The 23,420-nt window shown below is 37.7% G+C and overlaps 1 protein-coding gene across 1 annotated transcript in view; it reads left to right on the forward strand.

Moving 5' to 3' along the window:
* LVRN (laeverin) overlaps positions 1-22,340 on the forward strand; it is a 65,182-nt gene extending 42,842 nt beyond the window's left edge. The window contains exons 14-20 of the mRNA XM_012763703.3: positions 3,731-3,884; positions 5,734-5,828; positions 7,703-7,810; positions 8,878-9,045; positions 9,259-9,396; positions 16,324-16,399; positions 20,532-22,340. Coding sequence (XP_012619157.2) covers positions 3,731-3,884; positions 5,734-5,828; positions 7,703-7,810; positions 8,878-9,045; positions 9,259-9,396; positions 16,324-16,399; positions 20,532-20,672 — 880 coding nt within the window. The 3' untranslated portion in view covers positions 20,673-22,340. The remainder of the gene's footprint in view (positions 1-3,730; positions 3,885-5,733; positions 5,829-7,702; positions 7,811-8,877; positions 9,046-9,258; positions 9,397-16,323; positions 16,400-20,531) is intronic.
* Positions 22,341-23,420: the final 1,080 nt, after the last annotated feature.

Raw genomic sequence — 23,420 nt, forward strand, 5'->3', positions numbered from 1 at the left:
TCATACTATTGACAACATCCTTCTGGAAACCTCCTTTTTGGCTTCCTGAGACTCTGATATGCAAACCTGGTTCTCCTTATATATCTGACTTCTTTTCTTCCTGCTGCTGCGAGCATCCTTCAGACCAATTAAGGTTATGTTATTTTCTTCTATCTTTCCTTTGGATGAGTCATTCATTCTTAAGTTTCAGTGACCATTTTATTACGTATCTCTAGAGTGCCCAGGACAATACAAAGATATTCAGTAAATATTTGTGGCAGAACATGTAGATGACTTCCAAATCTACATCTGTACTTATCTTTCCTCCTGTCTTATGTTTATCCTGTGGTCATTTAAATTCAGTACCTTAAACACTGAACTTTATTTCTGTCTCTACATTGCTCTTGCTGTCAATTTATCCCTCTGTGTGAAGGTACCACCATTCTTCCTGTCACCCAAACTTGACGTCTAAGAAGTATTCTTGATTCCTCTCCTTGCTCCATCTCTCATGCACAGCCAGTCACCATGTTTTATCTGCTTGTTCTTGGAAAGTCTTTGGGATTGTCACCTTACTACTTTCACTGCTCCACACTAAGGCAAGCTTTTATCATGCTTTGCCTGGCCTATTACATGAGCCTTCAGCCTTCAGTCCTTTTGAATTCCATTCTGTCTTCTTGAGCACTATTGCAATGAAATTTTTAGGCATCAATTTTATTATTATGTTTCTCCAGTTGTTGAAGTGCCTAGAATACCTTCTCACCAAATAAAAACGCTTCAATCTGAGAATCAAGGATCCCCACAGGTTTGAGCCACATTACCTATTAGCCCCCATCTCTCACTGTACACAAAAGAAATTCCCTGTCTTTGCTAGCTTGATCTGCCCATCACACTAACTTCCACCTTATCTTCTTTGTCCTGGGCTGCCTTCTTTCTTCTTCTCCATTTTAATTCTATCATCCTTCATTGCTCATCTCAAGTTCCTCCTCCATGAGGCCTTCCCTGACTTCTCTATCTTTTCCATGTGCATATATTCCTTCTTTGCTACATTATTTTATTCATTGCCTTTTCTGGGACCTTTCATTAACAGCTTCTTATGCTGTTAATGCTATTATAAATGCTCTTATGCTGTTATAAATCTCAACTCCTCACTAAAGTTCCTCAATGGTAGGCAAGTGTGGTGTCATATATACTACAGGCATACCTCGTTTTATTGTACTTTGTTTTAATACACTTTGCAGACACTGCGTTTTTTACAAATTGAAGGTTTGTGGCAACCCTGAGTCAAGAAAGTCTATTGGTGCCATTTTTCCAATAGCATGTGCTCACTTTGTGTCTCTGTCACATTTTTATAATTCTCACAATATCTCAAATTTGTTCATTATTACTGTATCTGTTATAGTGATCTGTAATCAGTAATCTTTGATGTTATTGTAATTGTTTGGAGTGCTATGAGCTATACCTATATAAGACAGGAAACTTAATCAATAAAGGTTGTGTGTGTTCTGACTGCTCCACTGACCATCCATTACCCTCTCTCTGTCTCCCTCTCCTTGGGCCTCTCTATTCTCTTAGACACAATAATATTGAAATTAGGCCAATTAATAACCCTACAATGGTCTCTAAGTGTTTAAGTGAAAGGAAGACTAGCATATCTCTCACTTTAAATCAAAAGCTAGAAATGATTATGCTTTCTGAGGAAGGCATGTCAAAACCGAGATAGGCCAAAAGCTAGGCCTCTTGTGCCAGACAGTTAGCCAAGTTGTGAATGCAAGGGGAAAGTTCTTGAAGGAAATTAGCAATGCTACTCCAGTGAACTCTCAAATGATAAGAAAGCAAAACAGCCTATTGCTGATGTGTAGAAAGTTTGACTTGTCTGGATATAAGATCAAAGATAATTGATGAAGGTGGCTACACGAAACAACAGATTTTCAGTGTAGGTGAAACAGCTTTCTATTGGAAGAATAAATCATCTAGGACATTTGTAGCTAGAGAGAAGTCAATGCCTGGCATTAAAGCTTTAAAGAATGGGCTGCTTGCCTTACTAGGGGAAAATGCAGCTGGTAACTTTAAGTTGAAGTCAATGCTCATTTACCATTCCAAAAATCCTAGGGCCCTTAAGAATGATACTAAATATACTCTACTTGTGCTCTATAAATAGAATAACACAGCCTGGATGACAGCATTATCTGTTTAGAGCATGGTTTACTGAATATTTCAAGCCCACTGTTGAGACCTACTGCTCAGAAAAAAGTTTCCTTCATATATTACTGCTCATTGACAATGCATTTGGTTACTCAAGAGCTCTGGTGCAGGTGGACAAGCAAAACAATGTTGTTTTCATGCCTACTAACACAACATCCATTTTACAGCCGATGTATCGTTGGGTAATTTCTGTTTTTAAATCTTATTATTTAAGAAGTACATTTTGTAAGGCTATAGCTGCCATAGATAGCGATTCCTCTGATGGGTCTGGGTGAAATAAATTGAAAGCCTTCTGGAAAAGACTCACCATTCTAGATACCATTAAAAACATTTGTGATTCATGGGAGGAGGTCAAAATATCAACATGAACAGGAGTTTGCAAGAAGTTCATTCCAACCTTCATGAATGACTTTGAGGGGTTCCAGACTTCAGTGGAGGAAGCACCTGCAGACGTGGTACAAACAGCAAGAGAACTAGAATTAGAAGTGGAACTTGAAGATGTGACTGAATTGCTGCAATCTCAGGATAAAACTTGAGTGGATGAGAAGTTGCTTCTTATGGATGAGCAAAGAAATTTGGTTTCTTGAGATGGAAACTACTCCTGGTGAAACTACTCCTGCTGTGAACATTGTTGAAATGACAGCAAAGTATTGGGAATAGCGCATAAACTAGAGTTGGTAAAGTGGCATCAGGGTTTGAGAGAATTGACTCCAAGTTTGAAAGAAGTTCAACTGTGGGTAAAATGCTATTGAACAGCATCACATGCTACAGAGAAATCTTTCATGAAAGGAAGAGTCAATAGATGTAGCAAACTTCATTGTTGTCTTATTTTCAGAAATTGTCATAGCCACCCAACCTTCAGCAAGCACCACCCTGATCAGTCAGCAGCCATCAAGGCAAGACCCTCCACCAACAAAAAGATTACAAGTCTCTAAGGGCTCAGATGATTGTTTAGCAGTTTTTAGCAATATAATATTTTTTAATTAAGGTATGTACATTTTTTTAGACATAATACTATTACATACTTAAATGTTACAATATAGTAAATGTAACTTGTATATGCATTGAGAAATCAAAAGATTTGTGTGACTCGCTTCATCATGCTATTCGTTCTGTTGTGGCAGTCTGTAACCGAACTTGCAAATATCTCTGAGGTATGCCTGTAGTTGGTATGCCCACTAGTAGCTGGCACAGCATTAGATAATGAGTTTTAATTAATAGCTGCTGAGTGGAAATTATACTCTCAGGAGAATGCATACTAAATGCACAACTATTCTATCTCCCAATAATCAGTCCAACATTTAGCCTGGATCTTCTATAGCTCTCTAGACTTTGGGCATTTGAAAGTACCAAATTGAAATGGAAGGCCTATCAACATTGCTTAGGTTCCATCTTATCAATAAGATGGGACTTTTACCTTCTATCTTCTTGATTTGTTTATATACCTTATTGAAGTCAGGCATTGAGGCATGGAACAAATATCAAATGTGTGCAAATCATTTAGCAAGTGAACTTTTTTTTGAGTGTGTGTGTTTTTCAAACCAAACAGAAACAATTACGTTGGGATTGAAACAGCACTTGATTTAACCAAGTACCTTGCAGAAGAAGACGAAATCATAGTATGGCATGCAGTCCTAGTAAACTTGATAACCAGGGATCTTGTTTCTGATGTGAGGAACTATGATATATACCCATTATTAAAGGTAATTTCATTCTTTGTTATGAAGTTTTTAGATGAATCCTCTATTCCTCGTTCCATATCCTAGCTGGCATCTGTAAGACAGGCCTTTCCCAAAGCAATAGTCTTTTAGCTCCATATATATATATATATATTCATTTTCTTAGCAATGGCCAAGAAAATGATATATTCTTGAAAGAAAATACCTTAATCATAAACCTGGTGTAGGAGATGAGTATGAGTGTATTTTGGAAAGGTAATAAATTCTTGCCTCTTCACCAAGAATTTATTCAGAAATCAGAAGTATTGAATAGAAATAGTATGCCTCCTTCTTTTTTTTTTTTTTTTTAAAAAGGACAATATCTATTAGCAACTATTTCCCTAAGAGAATTTTAGGCAAACAGAATGACTTTTAACAACCCTATTTTTATAATTATAATAATCTGATCTATAGGACAAGCACTTAAAAATCAGAGATTCTAAAAAAAGTAAAAGAGTAAAAGTTTTGAAGCTGCTTTTGATGTTAGGAAGGGAAAGAGGGAAATTAGAATTAATGAATGAAGAAATGACATGCCATCATAAGTGAAAAAACATATTAATAAAAGGGGGGAAGTTCCATTATTAGATCTTAGATAGTAATCATAAGAAAAATGGCACAGGTAAAATCAAAGCAAAAGTTAGGGAGCACTCTTGAGAAAATTGGGGATCACAAACAAACCAGAAAGTGTGTTAGGGGATAATTTCAAGTGAGTTTCTGGATCACTCTGAGGAGGAGATCTAAATATTTCAGAGTCCCAGACTTCTTTTTTGTAATGTCCAAAGTAGTGATGGAAACTTAGTTGAGTATAGGGATAGTGACCAATAGAAGGCACTTAAATGTTTGTGGAATTGAGTTGTCTCATTGATAATGGCTGATGACTGGTTCTACATAAAGAAGTATAACAAAAACTGGCCAGTGGCTCCCACCTGTAATCCTAGCTCTTTAGGAGGCCGAGGAGGGAGGATCCCTTGAGGCCAGGAGTTCTAGATGAACCTGGGCTATAGCAAGACCCCATCTCTACAAAAAATTTAACAATTAGCCAGGTGTGATGATACACACCTATAGTCCCACCTACTAAGGAGGCTGAGGTGGGAGGATCGCCTGAGCCCAGGAGTTCAAGGCTGCAATGAGCTATGATCGAGCCACTGCCCTCCAGCCTGTGTGACAGAGTGAGATCTTGTCTCAAAAGTATAGAACAAAACAAAAAAAACCCTAGTATTTGTTTTTTAAAAAATTCTGTACAATGATAAGGGACTGGGGGGAAAAATTTCTATGAATAATACCTAGTTTGTTCTTAGGGGTATATTAGTAAATATCTAACTTTTATAATCTTGTATGTACCAGCTGATAGCTCAAGTGGAGAAACTTTATTTTAAGCTCAGCACTTCAATTTGTCTAGGGCATAAACCAGTTCTTATTTTTTTGGAGATATATATACTGAGCATGGAAGTTTTAAGGTAGACTATTTTATATTTTTACATTTTTTTCTCTATTTTGAAGACAACTAGAAATGTTTGGAATGATATTAAATGATAATAATAGCTAATATATTTTGAGTTCTTACCATGTGCCATGTAATATGCTTACATACATTATAATTATTTAATCTTCACAATAATACTATAACATTGTTATTATTTTAAACCACATTTTACGTATAAGGGTACTGAACCTAGAGAGGTTAAAAATAAAAGTTACACATTTAGTAACAAAGATAATTTCTGAAGAAATATCTGCCACTTCTCTATTAATGTCTTTTTGGATAAATGGAAATACAGTGAAAATTCAGTGTTGTGAGCCAAAACTAACAGTATATTTACTTTGTTGCTTATAGAAATATCTATTGAAGAGACTTAACTCAATATGGAATATTTATTCAACTATAATTCGTGAAAATGTGATAGCATTGCAAGATGACTACTTAGCTATGTAAGTATGTTTTAAGCAGTGATGATTGAATAAAATGGATTCATATTAACAGGCTTCTAGAATTCACAAAAAAATCTTAATACCCTTTATTCTTGGAGAGATTTTGTATGCTATTTGAGAATAGCTCAGGGATTGGTGGGCTACATGTGCCTTAATAGGAGATAGTAGTTTGGGAGATCTTAATTTACCTTCAAAGCACATACATGTTCACATAGGAATTTATAGCTCTGTAGTCTCAAAGCTTAGGCTACCGGTTGAAATTCTGTGTCCTACTATTGGTGCAGGGTTATGCTAAGCAAAAGTAGCCTGTACCAGTGAGTTGAAGGGCATAGGAAAGCCACAGGGGCAAGAGTCCCTTCTGTATGTTATTGTTAACAGGAATTCTGCCACTATGCAAATTAGATAAGAGAGGTTGACAGTGAAATGTATCAGTCATTTGTGTGTGGCATTAGTATGTATCACAAGTGATTTTCATGTCACTGGTTTGGTGAGAGGAGTAAGCATGTTGTCATGATGGTCTGAGAAGGCCAAATGGGGGTGTGGTACTGCTGGGCTTCCTGTGACCCGAGTTTGTGAGTGTAGGTTGGGCTTCCAGAAGTAGGGAGGGAATTGGTAGCCAACAACAGTACAAGGGATTATATTTACAACTTCTAGTCAACATCAAGCTCAAATCAATTAGCCCAAGGAGGAAATACAAAATATACAAAGTGTGATTACTCTCTGTTAAGGGTAGAAATTTTAGTGTACGAGGTGTGACTAGAAGGAGATGGAATTGGATGGACGAGGGGTGGATGGCGGTGAGGACTAGCTGGTGCTGGGAGGGGGAGACAAGCTGTGTGAATGAATGGGAAGGCAACAGTGTGCTCCATCAGGCATGAGTTAACCACACGTATCCTTGATCTCCTAAATTGGACTGAAGTGGCTGATTGTGGCATCCTGGGGCCAGTTCTCTTCAGAGCAGCCCCGGGGAGTTAGACTGCACTTTCACAGGACTCTCATTCTTGTTGCAGCCAGTTCTTGTTGTCTGTTGCAGCTTGGGGTTGGGAAGGGTGGGGGGAGGGAGTGAGTATGTAAATGAACGCCCAGAACTATCTCTCTGAGGACCTCCGCCCTTGGACATTCCATTTCTCCTTATCAGAAGTTTGGGCCAGGGTGGGTTGAAACTAGAGGGTGGGATAACAGATATTTGGCCCTTGCATTTTCTGGAAATTTATGGCCAGTTTGGGTTTCTTTACCCCTGACCCCAGACTTGGAGATGCACCACAAGGCGTTGCTTACTTGGATTTCTTCTTCTTCCTCGCTGTTTCCTTTTGAACTTATTTTGTTTTGAGCCATAATATGTGCCCCTGCTTAGCTATAAAAACAAAACAAAACAAACACCTTTATTCTTTTTCTGATCATGTATATAACAGCCAGGAAGAGTAGGGGAAGAAAAAGGCACATTAGTAAGGGAAAGCAAAGGGTATAGAGAAAAAACTTTAGTTTTAAGACTACTTGATCAAATATGCTAAAGTCACTTTTCATCAATAGGAAAATTACTACAAAATGGAGGAAAAATAAACTGACAACAGATGTGGAGTATGTGTACACCCTGGTGTGTTTTGGGGAGATAAAGTATAAGCAGTAATTTATTTCTCACTTTCAAAAAATTCTAGTCTTAAGAGCTTTTTTGGTGCCTAAGAGCCTGTTATCAAATATTTTTCTGAATCTGAAATACATTTGTCATCTACAAAAGCTATTTTTAAAACAAACTTGATGTTTTTGAAAGGATGTTTTATAATATCCATCCTTGTATAAAACATGCATTCTTGGAGGCAGAGAAAATGAAGATGGTATTGCAAAATAAACTGTTTTTCTTTGACTTTTTCATGAAGAATATCACTGGAAAAACTTTTTGAAACTGCATGTTGGTTAGGCCTTGAAGACTGTCTTCAGCTGTCAAGAGAACTCTTCATAAAATGGGTGAATCATCCAGAGAATGAGTAAGAGTAATATTGTAATCCTCCCTGTTTTTGTCCTATTTTAACACCAAAAATTTCTCTGTCTTTTTGATGTTTTCACTGTGGGAATGATCATTTTGCTTTCACTTGGTTAATCTCTCTCTCTTACTATTCTGCTCAAATATCTTGTTTTTTAAACAATTGTTTAGTGTATGTCTGTGCATAACAATAGAAGATTAAAATTTATATGGTTAATTGTCACCCTCACCCAGGACATCTCATTTTCAGTGCTTTCTCCGAATAAGCACTTACTTTTAACTCTTTATATTTATTTTGAATCTTTTTTTGAGACAGAGTCTCACTCTGCCCAGGATAGAGTGCTGTGGTGTCAGCCTAGCTCACGGCAACCTCAAACCCCTGGGTTTAAGCCATCCTTCTGCCTCAGCCTCCCAAGTAGCTGGGACTACAGGCATGTGCCACCATGCCCGGCTCATTTTTTATATGTATGTTTTAGTTGTCCAGCTAATTTCTTTCTATTTTCTTTCAGTAGAGACTGGGTCTCATTCTTGCTCAGGCTGTTCTCAAACTCCTGAGCTCAAATGATCCTTCTGCCTCGGCCTCCCAAAATGCTAGGATTACAGGCATGAGCCACCATGCCTGGCTTATTTTGAATCTTAATAGATTGTTCTTTGTGATTATTTATTATTATTATATTTGTGAGTGCATCAGAGCGTCTCTCTCCCTGAATTTGCAGTGTCACTGAGAGCTGAGACTATGACTCTGCCAGTTTGGTTGTATTACCTATAATATACTACTTCAGATGAAGTAGTATATTCTTAGAAAATGTGATAATGACATACAAGATCAAACTGCTTCATGAACATATGTACTGTTCTATTCTAATTTACTTCTTTCTTAAAACTTCTTAGTTTCCAAGCTAATTTGATGATCTTTTCTCATGGATTTAATGCTAATGACAGTTCCCACAATAGTCTCTCTAGATCCTTGCTTTTGATCTTTATATCTGAGATTGAAATTGTAATATATGACAACCTGGGTAAACATATAACTTAACTACTATGAGAAATATTGCATGTTATATCTTACAGAGTACCTTATCCGATTAAAAGTGTGATTTTATGTTATGCCATTGCCTTGGGAAGTGATAAAGAATGGGACTTCTTGTTAAATATCTACACTAACACAACGGAGGAAGAAGAAAGGATTCACCTTGCCTATGCAATGAGCTGCAGCAAAGACCCATGGATACTTCTCAGGTGATAATGGTCAACTCACCTTGAAAGTTCCTGGTGGAGGAATGCAATTAATAAACTAAAGGGAGAAAAATAGAAATGTACTAATATTAAAATTAAAACAGTGCATATTTGTGCATCACTAACTTAGAACCATGGGATTTTAATTCTATTTATTTAAATTAACTCTTTATATTGGATTTTTTAAATTTATTTTTTGCAAATGCACTTTGGCAGATACATGGAATATGCCATCAGCACATCTGCAATCACTTTTAATGGAACAAATATAATTGAAATCGTGGCAGCATCTGAAGTTGGCCAGTATATCGCAAAAGACTTTTTAGTCAACAATTGGCAAGCTGTGGATGAAAGGTAAGGAGGAAACTGAGACGTCCTTTCATTTGGGTCACTGGTTTGCTGCTAGAACTCAGCTTTAGTCTGGCTAAGTCACAAAAGTGCTTTGACTCGAAAAGTGACGGTTTTTCCTGTTTTTAGTCTCACCCGCAAACTAGCTGTGTTATGGAAGAGAAAATCACTTACCCTTAGTTTTGGCTTTCTAAATTAAAATGGATTTTCTTGGGACACTTAACTTACCTCTGTTTCCTTATTGTGCCCACTAAAAAATTTGTCTTAAGAAACAGATTAGAGCAAGTCATATTTTTTGGTAGGAATGTATGTTATCCATTTATTTATTTTGTGAACTGCATTCCCCTATCTTTAAGCATCAACAATACTCATTTAGGATACTGGCCTGACTGCTGCTCATGTCTTATGTTTGTCAGAGTAAAGATGTAGCTGGATTCTTGAACTTTTTGTATTTCTCCCTTTTAAGATTAAATGTGCTCACTTTCTAGCCTCTTTGTTGAGTAAAATATACATTAACATACAAAAATCAGACAGCATGCCCTTGATGGCTAGTCTTTCTAGAACATTACTCAACATTGCTTAAGGTCCTAACATCTGAAACACCTAAAAAGACCTGAAAAGTTAGAAGATACTTTTTGTAAACAAGTTTGTCCCTTTAGAACAAAAAGTATATTTAGAATATAAATGTTTTAAGAATGTGGATATGGTTTCCTTTTGGAAAAAATAATTCTTTTATAAACATTAAATACCTTTACTACACCAAAAGATATGTTTTCAAATCAGAAATTGAAAATGTGCAAATGAAAGCTCATTTGTACCATACCGTTTCTCTGGCTTATCAGCAGAACACATATAACAAACCTCCAAAATGAGAATATTGTCCTTGTCTCCTGTTTGAGACAATCTGCCACTCTTGGTTCATTGCTTCAGAGGGCTCTATCAATTCCTTACATTTCATGGGATCCCTAAGACCTTGGAGGTAAATTATGTCTTCCTTATTTGCTTAAGTCATTAAAGACAATTCCTCCTGCCTAAGCCCTACCTTCCATGGGGAATTTGGGAGTTGAGTTTTAAATCAGAATTATTTACACAGGTTTGGGGATTAGAATGTTGAGAGAACAGTTCCTTTAAAAAGTGTGTCAGGATTTGCCTGAGGAGCTAACTTGTAATCTCCACAGGCTGTCACATTCTCCGCTCCTTCTGATGCTCTGCTGGGCCCTTCAGCAGACACAAATTCACAATTGCTTTCCAGACTTATGTCATACACAGCACATGTGCAAGTTAAAACCCCAAAGTGGCTTTGGGCACCCCATGGAATCCCGACGTTAATATATGGTGGTAGCCAAGACCCGGATTTGGCATTGTTGCTGGATAGCTCTCTTGTCCCGTCATGCTGCATCCCTAGTGTTGACAACTATTCTTCCACTAGGAGTCACTGGACTAGAAAATAAAGGATAACGGCATGTTTTTAATCCTACAGATTTCTCACTTAAAAATTAAGGATGATTGGCTCATTCATTGTGAGAAATGTGTCATAGTAATATTAGCCATAAGAGAAACAATGGATATTCTTACAACTTCTCTATAAATCTAAAGCTATTCTGAAATGAATAATTCATTTAAAAAAAAATTAGAGGATGCCCTATACCTCTGCCCTGTAACACAACACAGGTGTTATGATGAGAAAGATTGCTCTTAAGTTAAATGACTTTAAGTGTGTTTTAGTTTTTATTCCTCAAAAGAATTTCTTTCCTTCATTTAAAGAACAGGAAAATGTTGGCAACATTTTACTGAAGCTTGAATTCCCCTTTCTGAAAAGTCTATGGTCTAACAATTTATTTAAATGGTCTACATAATTGTCTTAAGTAAGAATATACAAGAAATTCCTTTTCTTAACCTCTAACTGGGCCTCATCCTTATCCCCAAGAAGTTCCTTGAATTATAAATGCATTAACTTTTAACCATGTCCTAATATTTTTATCTTTCAGTTGACAAAATGCCACATTATAGACGAATAGATGTGTATTCTATCTAAAGTAAATTCATCTCAGTTCATTCCTCTTGCATATTCAGCTACAAAAAGTCTTTCAGACTCAAATTTGCTTTCTATATCTCATACATTTATTTTTAGGATTTAATTTATATTCAGCAGTCTTGCTCAATTTTGCTAACGGTTTTGTTTGAATAGATAGTAATATTATTATTGATTATTAGAAGGAAATAGAAATTCAGTTTAAAAATTAAAATGTTATTTACACTGAAAATGGCACAGGAATGTTTACTTCATTCTTTGTACATCAGAATATTTAATTATCACTTACTAAACAGTTATATTTGACATGATTATTTGTATGTCACCAGTCCTCATGTACTAATAAAGATAATATAAAAGTATAAGTAAAAATGCTTATGCCAAATTAAATTTTATATTAGCTATATGAAAAGTATTTCTACTGAATTTGCTAAAATCTGGCTGATCACTAACAAGTGGGCACTTCAGTTAGTTTTTCTCAAGCATGTTCTACCGAATGTTACTTGTGGAAGATGAGGATGGCAAGCTTTCTGGGAGGAAGTGAGACAATAGCTCAATCAGTTTCAAAACAGTTTTAACCCTCACTCTTGCAAACTTGCAGTATATTTTAGCATCGCAAAGTCTCCAAGAAGCCCTGCAGAAGGAAATTTTGAGTTTTCCACACATTTTGACCACCTAGCACCTTACAGATGCAGTTCTCCTGAGCTCCAGCTTGGGGTATGCTGATGTAAACAACGGGTCACTTTGCCAGTAGACCAGTTGTTCCAGAAAAAAGAGGAGAGAACCAAAATATTCCAACTCTTTCATCTGGAACTGGAACTAAAATAACATCTATTTATTATTTGCCTGTTAAAACATTTAAGCCTTGGTTTCTTCTTCTACGAAATGACAGATGTTGTATTTGATAAATTCTAAGGTTCTTTCTAGTAAAAAAAAAAAAAGTTCTAGTTCTTCTGTGTCAAAGTACAGTTTGACCTGTTGTTAGGGATGTAAAGTAATTAGGACCCGGTGTCTGATAAATGCTGTAGAAGAGAGATAGCAAGGGCTTTGGGGATTCAAGGGGAAGAGAAGTGTGATTTGAACAGACAGCGCTGGAAAACTCCTCCTTCTACATAGAGGACAGGACACCAGGGAATACACGGAGGCAGGGCTGGGAGGCAGACTTGATACTGGTCACAGTAACTGTTGGACTGAAACTTAGAGCACTGGAAAGGAGGAGATCGGACTGGGAAGATAAGTTGGGGGTCAGGGAGAAGGACAGGTAATAACAGGCCTTGAATATCATGCCAAGGAGCTTTACTTTGTGTATTCTTTATGTACTTTACATTCTGTATATACTTTACATTGGTGCTCTCTTGTTTCTACCTGGGGTAGTATGTGAGGCACACAGTGGTTGTGTCTGATGGTGACAGTGTGTTAAAGCTGTTGGGGACAGTTCTAGAATTGGGAGGATGGGGGCAGACATACACAGAGCAGTATAGCCAAGTGGTGGTTTCTTCTTCTGAGAATTTTGGACAGTGTCTCTTTATTACTTACTTTTGTCCATGTATTTATTGTGTTTTTAGTTTTTTATTTATTCACTGGAGACATGTGTGTCATAGAGTTAAGACCACAGATCTAGAATCAGGTCAGTCTTAGGTTGAGGAGACTGCTAAATGTGTGACCTCAAACAAGATTTGTAACCTAAGCTTCAGTTTCCTTATTCAAAAATGGGGATAATAATAATTAATGTTAAGATGATTTAGTAATAGGCTATTTGAAGTGCTTAGCACATAATAAATGCTTAATGTTCATTATGATTAATATCTTCCTGGGTTGATATGATATATATCTGTTTTATTACATGAATCCCTATGTTAATCAGTTTATTTCTTTTTCTCAGTATTGTTATTTGCTATTTTATGACATTGATAACATTTCTCAGGAGTGTTGGAATGCCATGATTAGAATGAAAAAACTTGCCTTCATGTTGGTTCTTTAAAAATAACATGTTTATATATGCAATAATTACAGTTTTCACAACCACATAAAAAATAATTACCGATTAGTAACTAACATTCAGAGGTTAAATAACTTACCTAAAGTCAATGCCTAGTGAATGGAAGAAACTGAACTAGAACTCATGTCATCTGGCTCTGATTCCCAGCTCTCTCTTTACTTCCTGTTAAATAAGGAAATGTTAACTTCTTAATTACTGACTTTACGAGAGTACTACTGAGAATTTCTAATCTTTTAATGTGTTCTTGATAGCTCAGTGTCTAAATTTTTGATAACTTAAATGTTATATCTTTTAAACATTTTGAGATGCCAAGGTTTGTTCAGAGGTTTGAAATTTGTTTCACTTAGAAAGCTAACCATGTAATGTGATTTATTTATCTCAGTTTCAGAAAAAAATTTTAAATTAATGAGGTATATTTTCAGTTGAATTTTTTAAACATTAGTAAACTTTATTAATTAGAAAAAATAGCTGAGCATCATGGCACATGCCTGTAGTCCCAGCTGCTGAGGAGGCTGAGATAAGAGAATCACTTGAGCCTAGGAGTTTGAGGTCGCAGTGAGCTCTAATGAGCCACAGCACTCTACCCAGGGTGACAGAGCTAGACTCTGTCTCAAAAAAACACAACAACAAATAAACTGGTGAGGATAATTTGTAATGCATATATTTCTGTTTGGTAATACTTCAAAGAGATTGCTTTCTAAATAAGAGTGATAAATCATCTGCTCAAAAATAACTCCTCTTGAAGTTGACAAGAACAGGGAGGCGTGAAGCGTGCCTCCACATACATTATCTCATTTAATCTCCAGGACAAGGCTTCTAGACATATGTTATAAGCCATTTCTACAATTTATAAATTGCCCAAGGCAACATTAAACCCAGCCCCTCTTGGGGTAACCCTTCTGGGTCTGGTAGAAATTCACATGTTTAGTAGCAGAGGGCCGTTTCCTCTGTTTTCTACTTTTCTTTTTAAGGTTGGAACTTGTTTGCTTTGGAACTCAAATTTCTTGAGTCATCTTACAGGCTTTCTCTACCTGGTCAATTAAAATAGGGAACTAAGAAATATTTCCTCTTTCTTCATAAAAACAGGTTTGCTCACCTGAATTAAATGCAGCCTGTCTTCACTTTCCTCCAGTAGATAGATCCAGCTTAAGTTACACTTGGAAACTTAACAAAACAAAAGCGCTATTTTCTCTCACCTTCATTTCCGTGTTTCCCCGAAAATAAGACAGGGTCTTATATTTATTTTTCCTCAAGAAGACACCCTAGGGCTTATTTTCAAGGGATGTGTTATTTTTTTTTTAAGTATGCTATAACTGTTGGGCCGCAGAAATGTACAGCCCGTGTGGGGGAGAGACGACCGCTCAAAAAAAAACTCAGAGTCCAGAGACTTGATGCAATAGCATGAGGTGGATTCATTTACCAGCGTGCGCAGGGGCGTACAGTGAGGCTGTCGCACCAGCCCTTTTTTCCTTAGGATTTTTATAGACAGAAACCACACGCAGGTGGCTAGGGGTCACAGGGTGGGGGGAAAGTTTCATGGGCTTTGACCTTGCACAAACATGTACCACATTAGCTAATGTCGGGAACTTCTAATCTTGGTCAGTAATTTCCAAGGACTAATGGCTGGGGAGTTACAGAGTGGCGCCAGCGAGGGGAGGGAGTAGGGTTGAGCGAGCGGAGTTTACAGAAGCAGAATGGCAGGTTAGATTTTTCTCCACATAACAATCTACATTTATTCAAATATAGGTAAGTCATCTTCTTCTGGAACATCATCATAACTCTCCAAACCCTGAATTCCATCCTGAATTTCTTGCGACTCTATTTCCTTTAGAACCATTGGCCCCAATCTCTCATGTCGAGCAACAGAGCTCTCATGGGGCAGATGAGAAGGGCTGCTCGTCTTCTTTACCGCTCCATGACGAAATGCATGGGTTGTGCAGACGCGCTGCGTAGCCACGCCATCACTAGGTCTTATTTTCGAGGTAGGGCTTATATTGCACAAATGCTTAGAAATCCTGCTAGGGCTTATTTTATGAGTAGGTCTTATTTTGGGGGAAACACAACTGTATATGATGCCAAAGTTAACTCTTATGATTTCTAATTTCAAGTATATATTGTTTAAGTAAACCAATTGTGTGATATTAACTGTCAAGGCTGTTCAACCTTTTCTTGTTCAGTCTATTTTAATAACCTCATTTTCTTTCTTTTTTTAATGCATCCAAAAGTCTTTTAATTACTTTTTTAACTACAGCAACACTTTGAGCAGGTACGTATCTGCTGTTTTTCCATAGCAATACTTTATAGCTTGTTTTTTAGATGGTTTTTGTTGGGTATTCAAGGACATTAAACTAAAGAGGAAGTTTCAATTACCAGGCCCTTTGCAAGGAGCTCAGGTAGAGCTGTGGTACTTAGCCTTTGGTGATCACCAATATTTGAGAATATCTGAAGATGTGCACCCTCTGTCTGAAAAGCATGCACAGATACACAATTTTAAATACACTTTCAGGGTGTTTTAGCAGTTCAGAAATCAATCTCTTATTAAATATTGTTTTTAAGGGGCATATTTATTTACTCCTTTATATATTTTCTTAATTTGAGACATGCAACATATATTCTAACTACCTCATTTAAAAATATAAGCACAATTGTTTTTAAGAAGTGCTTTTTACATTTAATAAAAACTTTTAAAACTATGTTACACAAATTAGTGTTTATACATATTTATTACTAATAGAAATTCCTCTTAAAAGATGAAGCTAAACTAGTCCATATATGTCTTTGCTTAGATTTGAGAGATAGGAATTAATAGGGGCTGTATACTTAGCATTCATCTGTTGTGTAAAATATAGCTTTATCTTGCAAAATGCTTTCCATCCCTGATTAGCATCTTATTGCTTTGTAGGTATGGAAAACAATCATTGGTTACTTTAATGTATATAATAGGGAGAACCATAAGTACAGATTTACAGATCGTGGAGGTAAGTAAATATTGTGAAATATAATGATAATTTAGAAACAACTTTTTATGTAATTTACACTTGCTAAAATTAAAAATAATATGCTGACCTGAATTATTACCTTCTATGCTTCGATTGGTGCTGTATCACTGTGAAGGAAGTGTTTTTAATTGTATCCTGCCCCTGCAATGGAGACCACCTGTCCATGGAAGATTGGACTTCATCTTTCTCACCTGAATTACTGCAGTGGGCTCTGGCCCAGGGTCCCTGTCCCAGACTGGTCTTCCCTCCATCCCACCCTCCCCATTGCTGCCAGTCACTGCCCTGTTCCCAAAGCTTCAGTAGCCCTTCAGAGTTTTTAGAAGAAATTTTAAAATCTTTTGATCAGCACAAGAGAGAGGCCTTTCATGATTTGACCCCTGCCTTACTCTCTGGCTGCATTTTTGCCCACCTCACCAAGTGCTAGAGAGCAGAAGAGACAACAGATACCCCAAACACTTTTCCTCTAGCTATATTGTACCACTTGCTGATTTTCTTGAATCATCATGTTGTTCCACATTTTCTAGACTTAAGAAACACTCTGCCTTCTGTCTGGGGAATCCTCCCCATCCCTGTCTTTGGCTGGATCATTCCTAATAACCCTTTAAGATGATTCCTAGGATGACTTGGGAAGATAGAAGAGGAAAGTGTTTAAAATTCTAGGAATTTTTTAAATGAACTATTGTATACCCTGTCTTCCTCCACACTCCTGAGTCACCCTATGAATATATTTATCATAGTGCTTACCACATTATCCTGTCATCACTGTGTAAATACGTCTATGCCATGAGGCTACAGTGAGCTCCTTGAGGACTGAGACCACAGCTTAGTCATATCTATTCTAGAATCCAACACAGGGCTTGCCTTTGCTTGGCTTTGCCTTGCTCTGAGTTGAATTTCTTCTTAGGTGGGCTTTCTCTGCAAGAAGACAAGCATAGCTCCAGGCTTACATGATCCTTAGCTCTCTCAGTTGCACAAGAAGGATCCTTTCTCACTCAGCTTCAAGTGTCTGACCTGAGAAAGGCTTAGGTTGGTCCTACTTAGGTCACGTGCACCAATCACTGTATCAAAGGGAGGTGAAATACTCTGATTGGTCTAACCTGGGTCATGTGCCTACACTTGGCACCAGCCCCACCCAAACCATGGGCACTAACAATGGGGAAGGGGTCGTTCTGTAAGGAAAAAGGTGACACTATAACTAGAAAGCAAACAAGGGGGAAAAAGCAAATGTCTTCAAGAAGACAGCACACACACAAAGTAAAACAAGAATAGAACATAAATGCAATCTCCACATCCCCAGTAGCATAGATAAAATCAGCGTGATTCGTAGTACCAAACGCTGGCAAAGATGTAGAACAACTAGAACTCTTTTATCCTGTTGGGGAGAATGTAACATGTTTGTTACATTCAAACAGAATGTAACCAGTTGGGGGAAAAGGCAGTTTTTAAAACTGTTAACCAGAGACATATGACCTAACAGTTCCACTTTCTGGTTTTTACTCAAGAGAAATAGAAACCTGTGTCTACATGCAGACTTGTACACAAATGTTCATAGCAGCTTTATTCACATTAGCCAAAAACTGGAAACCATCTAAGTAGCCATCAATAGGTGAATGAATAGAGAAAACATAATATTTCCACAAAATGGAATGCTATCCTGAAGTAAAAAAAAAATGAATTTGTTATGGCAAAATGGATGAATCTCAAGGTGATTTTGCTGAGTAAAAGAAACCAGTCACATTCTGGAAAATGCAAACTAATCTATAGTGAACAAAAAGCAGATCATTGCCTGGGACAGAGGAAGGGATGGACTACCAAAGGGCCTGAGGAAACTTTTTTGGACAATGGGAACTGTAGTGTATCTTGACTGTAGTTTCAAAGGTGTATACATTGGTCAAAACTCATTGACTTGTGCAGTTTAAGTAGATACAGTTTATTGTACATAAATCATATGCCAATAAAATTTATTAAAATTGAATACCAGGGCCTGGAACTATGTTAATAAGAACAGTAGGGCCTGTGTAAATAAGACAGGAAGACCAACCCTCCCCAGGCAAATAAACAAATAAATGTATAGGTCATAAAGGCCTGAAATTTGATCCTAGGCCAAAAAAAGAGAGGCAGTCAGTTATGTAATTGTTATCATGAGTGAGGGAGAACCACTAATTCCTGAAGAAATTGTCTTCGGGTTTTGGCCCGCCCAAGGCTGAGCTGTCAGGGGTTCCCTGGACAAGAGAGAAAGGCATACCACACCCAGAACGTGCTGCAGCGAAAGCTCCCAGAGTCAAACTGTCACCGCCAGTTTGTGAGCTTGTGTCAGTATCTTCTAAAATGCATTGGTTCATCTTTGCCGCTACAGAATCTAATGAAGTTTTGTTGTTGTTGTTTAATGAATGAACAAATGAAGTTTGTATAAATTTACCAATCTTCAAAGTTCTCAAACTCTATAGTCACTGATGGTTTACAAAAATGAATTTTGTAGTAGTTAAGTTATTGCAGTTTTGAAAACAAATCAATTAGCTATGATGAATATCCTTATCTACAATATATTCATGTCTAGCTGTTCTGCATCACATCGGTTCACTTGATAATATCTAAAATAATTGCTGAAGAGGAAAGTGAAAAAGAAGTCATCTCAGTTCTTCGTCCCTTCTCAGAGGCACGGTTTTCTCGTTATCCTACACATCTCTGGCTCTGATCTTTGTACTCTACGCTGCTTAGAAGCCTGGTCTCGCTCATGCTCTCCAGCATGCATGAAGCCCACCTACGATCCCACAGAGCCCCCCACTTCACCACTGCAGGAGCCCAGTGATGGGCAGGCCATCAGTGGTATGGAGCTATGGGCACGTGGCTCCCACCTGCTAGCAGGTGTGTGCATGGAAGGAAAGAGTGGCTTGTTCCTGGCCCCTTAACCGACTTCTCCCTAGAACTTTACCCTTCTTTTACATTGTAGTTAGGCTTGATAGCTCTTTTACTATTCAATTTCAAATGCATCTGGGTTTAAGTGAGCTTGAACTCACTTGGGTGCTACTAATATCATTTTATGGTGATATATGTCTAATCCACTAACACAGAAGTAGACTTTTGGAATATAATCTGTTATTTAGTTGGTGTCTAACTTATATGTAATATTGTGACAAATGTTTCCATAACTGAATGCTCAACCTGACCCAGTGAGGTAATTTAGCCAATGGATGAATCTGCTATCTAAATATTCTCACATAAAGTATAACATTTGTTAAGACACAAAAATTATGCACCAATTTTGAGCTTTAGAAGTATCAAAGTTTCTTTTGAGATTAAAAAAAATAGGATTTTACTGTATCTCCATCCATAAATCTTATATAATATTCAATATGCATATAGTTAATATTTATTGAGACCTACTGTGTACTTTGGGAATAGAGCAATGAATAAGACAGTTTCTGCTTCATAGACCTCCCAGCTGTTGACCTAAAAGAAAGAGGGTGAGGTGGAAAATATAATTTAAAGAGTTTACTTGAGCTAAGGAGAAGACAGCTGCCCGGAAGGCTCAGACCCAAGTAACCTTGGATATGACATCTGTCTGGCCTTTGTTACAAGCAGTTTTTAAAGGCAAGAAAGCACGACAGGAAGTGGGCTGATACAAAGTGGTTTGTCAGGAATTCTCATTGGTTTACAGACAACATTGATTAGTGACTGGCTATCCATTGCTACACTCTAGGGTATGGGTTATAGTGTCCAGTGTGGCATTATTAGGTTAATTTATAGCTACTTGTGGCGATAGCAAGCATTTTCAAAAGATGAATATATAGCTCATAGAGGGGAGTAGGATGTGAGTGATGGCTGTCTCATTTTAATATCTCCCTGGGCCTGATAATTTAAAAGGGTTTGCCTTCCTCAGATAAAAGTCCTTTTGTTTTCTCACAGTGTACAACCACTTCTTCAGGGTGGGTATGGTGTCCATCACATTGTCACAGCCAGTCCCCCAGGGACACATAAGCGAGGGGGTACGTTTCTACGCATTCTGATCATCATCTCCCATTTGCAAAATCATGTTGCTTCTTAGCCTTGAGACGTTTATCTTGTCCAAGTGAGAAGTTAGATCGCGCTGATTGGCTGTCTCTCCTTCTAGCTGCAGCAGTTTTTCAACAACATGTTGGAGGAGCACCAGAGGATCACAGTGCATGCCAAATTACAGACAATAAAGAACGAAAATCTGAAAAACAAAAAGCAGCGCGCCAGGATAGCTCAGTGGCTTCGGAGAAACACGTAGCTTGTGGCTACTTTCAGCACTCCTCTTGAGTATCATAATGCGGTTTACTCACAGTTTGTCTTCCAATACTCTGTAAGGCTGGAAAACCACACGTTTTGTTATTTGTATTTCAGTCACATTTACTAGTCAGAGGCCTAGTCTTCCCATACTGTCGTGTTTGGCCCTGAGGCTTGGCGATAGCTAAGAATTCTGTAAACACTGCTATAATTCTGGGGAAGATTTTGCTTTATTGGGCTATAAACCCACAGAATTTACTTTAAATGCCGTGTAAAAACAAATTCACCTAAGACAGTCTCACTTATTCTGTTGTGAAGGCCAATGGAATATTAAATCATTGGCATTAATGAAGAGCACATTCTTTCTTTCTGAGGGAAATACAGATTTGCAATGCTTGAGGTTTTATTTAGTTCAATATTGAAAAGAGTAATGAGAAATAAGATGACAGTATAAAGAAACAGAAATCCAAAAAATAATATTCCCTAGAAGACAGAAAAGCCAAAGAAAAGCAGGTTTGAAAAGGAAAGAATAAGACTATTTAATAAGCCAGAAATTTGTAAGAATTTGTCTTCTCCTGCCCATTTCTCTTCCCTACTGCATTGAGCCATACTTTGCTGCCTACTGAACTTTATGGTATTACAAAAAGACAAATAACTATAGGATCCATGAAGTGCCCTTAGGATCACGTGAGGGAGGCCAAAACGGAGATGAAGTCTCTGCTCTGAAGCTCTTAGTAGCAAGTTCCCTCATGGAATGGACACTCTTTCAACCAAAGCTTATGAGTGAAAATAACGTCAAAAGACAGTAGCAAGTATGGGTAAAAGGGAATCTTGAAATGAAGGAAAATATGACTGTAATCAAAGGATAACCAGAGGCTAATCCTTACAGTTTTACACTCAGGGGATTAACCTTGAAATGTGGTTTCTTTTGGCCAAATTAAACCCACTTGCAACATGGACCAACTTAAATATTTTCGTTCGTCACAATGTATGGGGATTGGCTTAGTTTTGTTACACTTCATTAAAAGAGAACAACTAAGGGAAATCATTCTTAGACTTTGTGTGTATATGATTTAATCCGTTATATTATTTTTTACATTTTATTTTTGTTTTTGTAGAATGGGGGCAAAATCTACCTCAGGGTGATATCGTAAATATTGAGAAATACAGTGTCAATTAAAAGTCTTTCAAGATGTAATATAAACTCAAAACATATGACCTAAGGCAGGCATCCTCAAACTACAGCCCGAGGGCCACATGTGGGTGTTTTTGCCCATTTGTTTTTTTTTTACTTCAAAATAAGATATGTGCAGTGTGCATAGGAATTTGTTCCTAGTTTTTTTATACTATAGTCCGGCCCTCCAATGGTCTGAGGGACAGTGAACTGGCCCCCTGTTTAAAAAGTGTGAGGACCCCTGACCTAAGGCTTTTTCCCCTGTTTCTTGTCTAAGTTAAGGTAGCCACAAATTAAAATATAATACAAAGTTTGCTTTTGTGTTTGCTTCACAAGAGATGCTGCCTGAGGGTCAGTGGGAGCCTGTGGGGCTTCACCATGTGGACAGACGAAAGCACAGTCTACTCAGACTTGGCTGTGGGTCATAGGTCAGAGAATTTTTTTCCCTTAAATTCAGAAATATAAATTTTAATAAAACATCTCCATGCCTTCAAATGATCATGTGTGAGATTTCCTGTGTTTTTAAAAGCATTCATTCTGTATTTCCCATACTTTCTATGATGATGGGTCTCATCTTTAAATAACCTTGTCATCACATGTCCTCTTTTGAACTCCTTGTAAAAGTAGGGAGATGGGGATGATGAAAGAGTCCTTTTCTTTCATTCCTCCCTTCTTTTTTTTTTTTTTTTTTTTTTTTTTTGAGACAGAGTCTCGCTTTGTTGCCCAGGCTAGAGTGAGTGCCGTGGCGTCAGCCTAGCTCACAGCAACCTCAAACTCCTGGGCTCGAGTGATCCTTCTGCCTCAGCCTCCCGGGTAGCTCGGACTACAGGCATTCGCCACCATGCCCGGCTAATTTTTTCTATATATATCAGTTGGCCAATTAATTTCTTTCTATTTATAGTAGAGACGGGGTCTCGCTCTTGCTCAGGCTGGTTTTGAACTCCTGACCTTGAGCAATCCGCCCGCCTCGGCCTCCCAAGAGCTAGGATTACAGGCGTGAGCCACAGCGCCTGGCCCACATGTCCTCTTGACTGCTTTTCTCTTCCTCTCTCAGTCCGTTTTGTGCTGCTATAACAGAATACCTGAGACTGGGTAATTTATAAAGAACAGAGATTTATTTCTCACAGTTCTGGAGGCCAGATTGAGGGGCCAGGTCTGGTGTGGGCCCTCTTGCTGTAACAGAGGTAACGGTCTGAAGAAGGGCAAAATGTATTACGTGTTGTCTCTTGAAAACCTCTCACCCTTTTTGGGAATTAAAGCCTGCTTTTCTATCTGAGGCCAGTACTCAAAGGGGCAGAAAAATGTCCTTTGTTCTTTGTTTTCTAGTATCTTAAACCACAGGAGGTGGCTCAACAGAATTGTCCAGCGGTCATGAGATCATCTTCACTGGAGATAAGGTCAACCAAAACCACCAACTAGAGTTAAACAACAATAATGACATGTGACATTGGTTACATAGACCCAAGCTCAACTGCTGAAAACTGCTGAAAAGCCCCGTGTTTCTGTTTAAAGGGGGGAGGGGTGCTGGTCTTTTGAGATGATAGTCTGCCACCCTCCTCAATTGCTGACAAATTAATA

This window comes from Microcebus murinus, chromosome 11 (assembly GCF_040939455.1).
Source record: "Microcebus murinus isolate Inina chromosome 11, M.murinus_Inina_mat1.0, whole genome shotgun sequence".
Lineage (NCBI taxonomy): Eukaryota > Metazoa > Chordata > Mammalia > Primates > Cheirogaleidae > Microcebus > Microcebus murinus.